Here is an 8,989-nt window from a genome sequence, read left to right as displayed (position 1 = left end):
AGGAGGTAAATCTGATGGGAGTAGGGCTTAGTAGATGGAAGTTAGGTCATTAGGGGTGTGTCTTTGAAGGGGTATTGGTAGTGACCTGGACCGAAACCTCAAACTTTGAGGCCAAATAAGATTTTCTTCTTTTTAGGTTGTTTACTTCAGGTATTTTGTTATAGTGATGGAAACACAGATCTGTTCTCAGGACAGATGAGTGCCTGATGAAATGGGTGGAGGGGGTAAACTTTGATTTTTTGCTCTGTTATTCTGACACTGGGGTAAGGAAAGGAAGTCTCTCACCAAACATCAAATGCTTATGCCTTGCTTTTCCCAGCCTCTAGAACTATGGACAATAAAGTTCTATCATTTAGACAATCCAGCCATTATTGGTTATTACAGCAGGACAAACGGACTAGGACACACCAGCCCAGCTTGCATGCGCCTGGGTGCCCATATCTGCATATTTGTGCAGTACAGATGGACAGGTGTGTGCTCACATGTCCACAGGGTGGCCAGCCCTCCTCCTTTTCACCCCTTTCCTTAGCAGCATTCTTCATTGTGAATTCTTTATTGTATCTTATTGACATTTCCCAACCAAAAAAAAGAGTTTGAGGGAAGAGGGGGACAAACTGTTAGAACTGAGCCAGGGGATCTCAGGGACAAAAGGTGGGAGCTGGACAGAGGAAGTGACCAGTGTAGAAAGGATACATAAAAGAACCACAGGGCCTGGGGTGCAGGGAGGATGCTTGCAGGGGTGATTACCAGAAGGCCTGCAGCCAAAGCTTTGCACAGGCCAGGTCTAGGCTGTGGGCTATGGTTGAGGGTGATGATGGAGGAGAAACCTCCACTGAGCTCTTGGAAGGTTTCCTCTCAAGAGCATCAACCCACCCAGGGCCTCCCACAATGCCCAAGGACCTCGAGGAGCCCTGGCAGGGCCCTGGCTGGAATCAGTCTCTGCAGGGCAGGAAAGTGGGTTCTTGTTGTCCTTAGCTGGGGTCAGACCCGCAAGTCTTCAGAGGGATCATCTGGGATGCCTTTTCTGATTCTGGCTCCTGCTTTGTTTCTTTTCTTTGTTGCTGCCTAGGGACATAGAGCTTAGGAAAAATCCCAACCTGCCTCTCCAAAGGGCAGCTGTTTGGGGTCAGAAGCAGAGCACTCACCAGTCTTGCATGTCTTCAATAGTCTCTGGCAAGGGCCGATTGAGGGTCTCGAGCAGGAAGAAGGCAGCGCTGCCGCCCAGTAGGGCCGTGGTCCCGTAAATGACGTTGGGAATGAAGGGCTGCACCTCACCCGTGATTTTCACCAGTGGGGCTATCATACTTCCCATACGGGCCCACAGGTTAGTAGCGCCCATACCTGTTTGCCTGGGAAGGTTTGGAGCAGGGATTGACAGCCTGTGTTTGTGGCTTTTAAAGGATGGTCCTGGCACCTCTGGGTAAGGGGCAGGTGGAGGATGCCATGAGACCCCCCGGCTCTGTATCCTTTGCTTAGTCCCTGCCCCAGGTGCAGCACCTACCTGAGGACTGTGGGGTAGAGTTCACTCGTGTAGAGGAAGAGGCAACTAAAGGAGCCAGATAGACATCCCTTTCCAAACACAGCCAGCGCTGTCTTCAGGAGATGCATTTCTGCAGAGGGGGAGGGTGTTGTTCGTGAGTAGGGGAATGTTCTTGCTCCTTAGCAGGTCTAGCCTCCCTTTGTGCTTGGGCTCAGATGCAAACATAAAGGTGTGTAGTGAACCTTCTCCTGTTCCTATTGCTTTGATTGTTGCATCTTGCTGTGTCTGTGCTTTCTCTTGGCTCTAATTTTCCATTCCCATTAATATATTGTTGCACATGTTCTTGCCCTAAAATACCTCAGGTTCATTTGGGATAGAGGTTTATCCTCAAATACCTGTATAGAATAAAGCTGGGGACTGGGGAGATGGTTAAGTCAGTAAAGTGCTTGCCTTGTGAGGAGGAAGACTTGAGTTCAATCCCCAGAACCCATGCTAAACCCATGTTTAACCCATGTTAAAAACCAGCCATGGTGGCCTGTGCTTATCATCCCAGCACTGGGAAAGCAGAGGCAGGCTGATCCCTGGGACTTGATGGTCAGCCAACCTAGCCTACTTGGTCAGTTCCAGGCCAGTGAAAGAGCCTTATCTTTAGAAAAATGGTGGATGGAGCCAGCAAGATGGCTCAGTAGGTAAAGGTGCTTGGTGTCAAGCCTGTTGACCTGAGTCTAATCCCTGGGACCCTTATGGTGGAAGGAGAGACCTGACTCCTGCAGGTTGTCATCTGACTGCTACACAAGCTGAGTGTCTTGCCTGCTCATCCCCCCAATATATAATAAAAAAGGTGGGCGGTGCCAGAAGACTGACATTTGAGACTGTCTTCTGGACTTCACAGACCTGCACACACAGGTCTGTGTGCATCTGCACACTCATGAACATGTGTACTCTCTCTCTCTGTCTCTCTCTGTCTCTCTCTGTCTCTCTCTCTCTCTCTCACACACACACACACACACACACACGACTCTCCAAGGTTGTGGTGGGGTAGGCTGAGTGGTCTTTCCAAGGCACTGAGATATGTTGTTCTTCCTTCTCAGCTTGTTCTTCACCACAATGCCACCTAGGGTATGGCCAGCCCTCAAACAATTCCTTATACTGTCCAGACACTACTATGCTTTGCCAGGTCCAAGTTAGAGCTGGGAAAGAGCTTAGATGTCATGGAGCCCAACTTGTTTACTTGAAGAGTGAGCCCCAGAAAAGGGAGGGATCTGCTCAAGGCAACACCATGAGTCAGAGGCAGATTTAACAGATCTGGAGCTCACTTCCCGCTTGTGGCAGCTTCTTCCAGAGGCTTCTGGGGTGACCCTAACCGCTCACCCAAAGGCACGAAGATGAGAGCCAAGATGGCTCCTCCTGCCAGCAGCAAGAGAGTGCCCTGAGTGATGCGTCGGCCCAGATAGCTTATGGAGAGGATGGTGACAAACTTGGCTGGGATGTCGACCCCGCCAAAGATGATCTGGAGTATGTAGATGTTGACTCCGAATTCTTCTACCCCCATAGCCAGACTATAGTAGGCAAAACCAGTAGCAAACCTGAGGGACAGAGAGGGATTGATCAGCACTTGCGGCCAAACTGAGGCCTTTTCCCATAGCACATTGTGGGTCACTAGGATGATAGACAGGCTCGTTTCTTGTGCCATCTGCAGCTGATTGATAGGAACTGCTTGAGTACTGTTTGAGTCTTGTGAGATTGTGTCTAGGTTCAATGAAAAAGTGCTGGGATTGAAGGGCTGCAAAGATAGCCCAGCAGTTAAGAGCACTGGCTGCTCTTGCAGAGGATTTGGGTTCGATTCCCAGCACCCACATGGTGGCTAACAACTGTCTGTAACTCCAGTTCCAGGGAATCCAACGCCCTCTTCTGGCTTCCGTGGGCTTAGCATGCATGTGGTGCACTTACATACATGCATACAAAACATTCATACACATAAAAGTAAAGATAAATAAATCAAAAGTGTTGGGATTGATTGGTTATGTATGATAGGGGCATGACCTAGGATGTCTTGGTAAAGATGCCTAAGATTGACTCTATAGAATAACATGTCTATTTTGGTTGGGAAGAGGCAGAACATCCAGATTGGTCAAGACGAAAGTCAAGCTGTGAATAGGAGTCAAATGCTCCTCGATGTCCTCTTAGAATTGTAGAATCCTCTTTGCAAAGTGCTGGATGAATTCAATTCTATTTTCCTGGGGAAGACTAGGATGGAGAATGGTCTGGCAACCAGGTTACAAGGGGCTTGGAGGGAGATGGAGAATGTCAGACAGAAGAGGAAACTTGGGAGATACATAATTTCTGTCTGCAAGTCTGAAGCCCAGAGGGTTAGCTTTGTTCTGTGGAGTTCCAGAGCACAGAGCTAGGCCACAGGGCTTCGGCAATAGAGAGGCAGAGTGTCGGGGAGCTGCCACGATCAGGATGTGAACTGATGAAGGGGTCTGAAGCATCTGACCTGTGAGTAGGGGGTGTGACCTCAGAGGGAAGCAGAACTTCATGGCTGAACCTGGGACTTCTGGGATGCAGGCTGTGCTGGCCCTCTGGAGGCATTCCCTTGACTTATCTTGCAGGTTCTCTAGGTTTTGCCCTTAGGTGAATCTGCTGAACCCCTCCTTGTTCATCACCCCTGCCTTGGTAGGGTATAGGCAGGGAGGGGTGACAGGTTACCAAGACAGGATGAGGCAGAAAGTCACACGGCGCAGGATGGGTACCCGGAACAAGACAGATATGCCATATTTGACCTTGGCTGAGGCAATGTCCTTCTGCAGGTTGAACTTTAGCTCCTTGGGACAGAGGAGAAGGAGGGGGACCATTAGTGTGATGGCTGATGGAAAGGAAGGAGGCGCAGATCTACTACGTCCAGAAGATTCATTGGGGGGAGCAGATGGGCTATGGGTTGTGAGCCAAGGAAACAAGGAAGAGAAGCAGACACATGGCCCTGCCCTGACTACAGTCTTCTCTGCACCTACCTCCATGGTGAGCTTTTTCCCTTCTTCCTTCTTGCCATTGAAGGTAGCCACATGTTGCAGAGTCTTCAGGGCCTTCGAGAACTTTCCAGATAGAACCAGCCAGCGTATGGACTCTGGTACCCACCTGGGGGTCAGAGTCAAAACATAATGGCCCCCCATTCCAGAGGTCCTTTTGAGACATCTCTGCACCCAAGCCCGAAGGCTAGGAGGTCCAGAAACCTGAGCTGCCTGAAGCAATTCCCGTGGAATTTCAACTTGGCCCGTCTGTACTTGGCTGCCTGTAGTCAGTACAAATTCCAGCAAGCTGATCTTCCCTTTCTAGAACAGCCTTTCCTCTACCTGAATCACTTGTTGTTGAATGTCTTCCTTAGCTAGGAGTCCCAGGGCCTAGGCTGAGGCAGGTGGAGGTTGAACAGCTGGAGGGTCTTGTACCTTCACCTCCCTAACCACCCTTAGTCTGGATTCCCTCCAGGCCTTGGGAGAGTGGCTATTGGTCACCTAGCCTCGGACAGCTGCTCCCGGCTTTCTGAGGCTATCACTCCTAGGCTTACAGTTTCCAATTCCTTGGCAGTCTCACGGGCCTGCTCTCACCAAGATTATCAAAGAATTCCTCCCACACTTGTGGCTAGGGCTGGAACTCCAGTTTTCTCTTCCTAGAGTAATGACAGCAATAGTTTCCAGTCAGGAAACCTTCCCGCAGGCCAGCCCTACAAAACTTGGGGTAACTGGCAGTATCATCCCCATCAGGCTCAAGTGGGTGGGGCTTGTACCAGTCCCAGGGTGCAGGGCCCCGAGCTCTCAACTGTGCAGTGCCTCTGCTGTATCTCCTGACCCTGATAGCTCTTGCTCTGCTTCTATCTCAGACTGTGGCCGTGGCTCTGGTCCCGTTTCTCTCTCTCGTCCTCAGATTGGCCATGCTTTCTGACAGCTCTGTGAGATGGAACCTCAATTTCCAAACTGAGGTTCCACCTCAACTCTGTACTTTTGCATGTAACCTTAGAGAATTGCTTCTTTCCCTGAGCCTGAGTTTTCTGATCTTTAAATAGGGACAGTAATGCTCCCAACACACAGAGCTGTCACGATCAGAAACAATACAGACTGGCGTCCAGAATGGGGTCTTAAGGATAATTTATAACTGATTACTCCAAGATTTCACAATTTTTCTCAGAATCATTTGTGACTTCCAGTATTTTGGCTCTAAAAGTGGGTTATGGGGGTGAATTTCCTGTCTTTCCGTGTGGTTTTGGGTTCGGTAGGTTGACAATGAGCTCTCTGCCCACTCTGGTCTCCTACCCAAGCACCTCCTTTTCCTAGATTCCTAGGCTGAGGCTCTATTTTGGAAATCTCCCAATTCTGTAGATTTTTCTTTCGAAATGTATTTCAGATTTTTTCCTCTGAATCCCCCTGCCTGCACAGTCCCCTCTTTTCTGCTGCTTGTCCTCACCATGTGGGTCTGTACTTCCGGACCATTCTTTTACAAATAGAACTTTGTCCAGGCCTCCGCAGATTCTTTCTGTACCTTTCCATCCTTCTCCATGTGAAGTCGAAGAGTCCCTGCCCTTCTGTACTCTTGATAGACCAGCCCCCTCTCACCCATCCCAACCTGCAGACGGCCCTCAAGCGACTCCTGCCCCTCCCACCTGCTCTCTCCCGCAGTGTGCCTTTGCAGATGTAACTCTCATTCTGGTGGGCCTTCCTGGACTCTAGGACCAAGAAGCTGGGGACAGATAGAGCTGGACAGCCAGGTTAGGCATGGAATTTGGTCCTGATGGCTCCAAAGAGGGGATAAAAGCAGAGGGCTACATACCAGGACAACAGGGAGAAGATGAAGAAGGGAATGGACACGGTTAACTGTAGCCAGCGCCACTGGGGGATGGCATAGGCCAGGCCGGACAGAGCGAACTGGCCAACGGTGTAGCAGTACCCAATCACTGTTGATGAGATGGCCCGCATGTGGGTGGGCACCCATTCCACATCTGTGAGAGGAGTCCAAAGACCAGATTAGGGTCCTGTTATGCCCCAGGCACCTTCCTGTGAAGGGGTGCCAGCTCCTCCTCCCAGTAGCTACCTGACCCTAACTGATCCCAAGACTTCATTATCCCCATATGCAGATGCTGCAAGCTGAGGTAGGACTCAAACCTGGGGCTCTCTACTTCCGAGTTCACTCTTGACATGCCTTGCCGGTGGCAAGTGACTTCCCTTGTTTTGCCTCAACTTTATCATCTCTATTCAATACATATAGTATCATTTACTCCTGTGTATGACCTGTGTGAACCTCACAGAGTACCCAGACCCCAGGCAAGTCCTACAGAGAGACAGCTATCATGATGATGCTTGTGGTTGTTGTTAAATTCAGAGGGGCCTTCTGGGATCTTGAGAGATCACGGGCAGCCCCACTTTCTCAGCTTTTGGATGGTGCTCTCCAGGTCCCTTCTCCTTGGGCTCCCCCTGTGGCTCACTCAAGATGACGGTGCTCAGGGAAATGCCCGACATGCTGCAGCCACACAGGAAGCGGAAGATCATGTAGACGGGGAGGCTGGGGCTGAAGGCAGTGCCTGAACCACTTGCCGCCAGCAGTAGGTAACTACATGTCAGGATGGGCTTGCGGCCAAACCTGCAACTCAAAGGAGAGGAGGCGCCAGGTTAGCCACTGTGCATCTGCCAAGCTGAGTGACTCTGCAGGCTCTGGGGCAAAGGGTTGGCCCCTTCCCAAACTTCACCCATGAACCAAGTGGAATAATTTCCTCTCCAGACAGAGCCTAGCTGGTAATTGCTGGTTTTTCAACAAGTTTGCAGTTACAGCATTGAGTTAATGAGTTACCCCTCCGCCTCAGATTAGCTGACTGAGCAGAGGTCAAAGGACCACTTATCTCTCAGCAGTTCATCTGCCGTTGTTTCATGTTACACAGTCACAACACTGTATCTGGAGACCTGGAGTCTGGAGAAGCCAGAAGACTCAAACGAGGACTTTGGAATAGAGAGAAGGCCACACCGGGCAGGGGAATGGTATCTGCCCAGAGAGGAGAGGACCATCCTTCCCACCTCCTCCAGCTCTTGCCTCTTTGGGGTGCATGGTAGAAAAAGGGTCAGGAGGTAATGTTCCATGGGGCACGCCCATCTCACCTGTCAGACAGTTCTCCAAACAAAGGCCCTCCAATCAGTATGCCTGCCATGAAGATTGACTGTGCCAACTCCTTTAGTTTGTTGGAGCTGCACACCAAGTCCCACTGTACAAGAGAAAGGTAGGGCAAGTTAAACTTAACCCAATCCAGCTATGCATGCATGTTCAACCTGCTCTCTCTCTCTTTCTCTCTCTCTCTTCCTTCCTCCCTCCCTCACCATCCTTAGCTTCCTTGAGCCTAGCCCCTGCCTCCCAAGCACTAATTCTTCAATTCTTCTTTCTGCCTGGTTGGAGGGATGGGTCCTTGGATCCTTGACCCATGGTGTGATGACAACATTCTTCAAGTGCGTGTGGTCGGTGGTGTGATTTACAAAGTTCGCTTAGCTGCTCTATTGACCCCTGTCCCTCTGCTTCTTCTCCTCAAAGTTGCAACTCATACTTCAGCTCCTCTCTTCTCCCAGACATCCAAGTCCAGGCCTTCCATCTGCACCCTTGACTTCCCCTTTCTTCCTCTCCAGGACATTACTCCTTTGCCCCCCCACCTCTCCCTCTCCCTCTCCCTCTCCCTCTCCCTCTCCCTCTGTCTCTCTGTCCCTCTTCCTCTCCTGACTCTTCCCCATCAATTCTCTGCCTTTTATAACTTACTCCTCTCTAACCCCATTCCATTTTTCCTCTACCTTTGACAGTCCATTCTCTTGAATGGGAACTACTCTGGATGCCATCCCATCGTCCTCTTCAGTCATTTCTCAGTTCTTCCCTGATCAGTCCACTGATGCTGTGCTCATCAAAGCCACCCATAGCTTCCTTTTCACCAACATCATGGGCCTTCTGCATCCTGACCTGACTTAGCCTTTATCAGCCATGGATACTGATGACCTCTCCTCTACCTGGCTTTTCTCCTGCTTTTCCCACCTCTTCCCTCCCTTCCAGGCCCTTGTCTCTCTGTCTAGCTTATTTCTTCCCCAGGGCTCCTCCTGGAGCCTCCTCTTTATCTGCTTTCCCCAGGCAATGCCATGTGTTCCTCTGGCTTCGATTACTATTCATACTGAAGAGTCCAAATCCATTTCTGAAGCTCATCCTCTCTTCTGACCTTCAGACCAGTAGATCCCATGGCCCACTTCCAAACACTACTTAGATGATATCCCATGAACATCCCAGACAAGGATGTAACAGGACTTGTCACCTCACTCCTTGTGAGGTCCCAATCGCAATAAATGGCAACCCTCTCTTCTGAAACTACTTATTATAGAAATTTAATTTTGAATTGATGGATCATTATTGTATTACATTTATGGAGAACACTGTTGTGTTTGGATATATGTGGAGAGACTAAATCGAGCTAACGAACCTATCAATCACCTCTCTTGCTTCATATAT

At 50.0% G+C, this 8,989-nt stretch overlaps 1 protein-coding gene and 1 long non-coding RNA gene across 4 annotated transcripts in view; one reads left to right on the top strand and one right to left on the bottom strand.

Moving 5' to 3' along the window:
* Positions 1-555: 555 nt before the first annotated feature.
* The window catches only part of Slc22a8 (solute carrier family 22 member 8), a 22,492-nt gene continuing 14,058 nt past the window's right edge, over positions 556-8,989 (bottom strand). For all 3 annotated transcript variants that reach the window (XM_008837482.1, XM_008837483.1, XM_008837481.1), the window contains 9 exons: positions 7,615-7,718; positions 6,951-7,105; positions 6,299-6,467; positions 4,492-4,615; positions 4,190-4,305; positions 2,852-3,066; positions 1,502-1,610; positions 1,146-1,349; positions 556-1,065 (listed from right to left, as the gene is read on the bottom strand). In XM_008837482.1, coding sequence (XP_008835704.1) covers positions 972-1,065; positions 1,146-1,349; positions 1,502-1,610; positions 2,852-3,066; positions 4,190-4,305; positions 4,492-4,615; positions 6,299-6,467; positions 6,951-7,105; positions 7,615-7,718 — 1,290 coding nt within the window. In that variant the 3' untranslated portion in view covers positions 556-971. The remainder of the gene's footprint in view (positions 1,066-1,145; positions 1,350-1,501; positions 1,611-2,851; positions 3,067-4,189; positions 4,306-4,491; positions 4,616-6,298; positions 6,468-6,950; positions 7,106-7,614; positions 7,719-8,989) is intronic.
* LOC115071106 overlaps positions 7,650-8,989 on the top strand; it is a 9,766-nt gene continuing 8,426 nt past the window's right edge. The window contains exon 1 of the long non-coding RNA XR_003850221.1: positions 7,650-7,733. This is a non-coding gene — a long non-coding RNA (uncharacterized LOC115071106). The remainder of the gene's footprint in view (positions 7,734-8,989) is intronic.

This window comes from Nannospalax galili, unplaced genomic scaffold (genome assembly GCF_000622305.1).
Source record: "Nannospalax galili isolate Female #2095 unplaced genomic scaffold, S.galili_v1.0 scaffold818, whole genome shotgun sequence".
In the NCBI taxonomy this organism is placed as follows: Eukaryota; Metazoa; Chordata; class Mammalia; order Rodentia; family Spalacidae; genus Nannospalax; species Nannospalax galili.
Note: the sequence above shows the minus strand (reverse complement) of the source record. Positions and strands in the feature narration are given on the sequence as shown.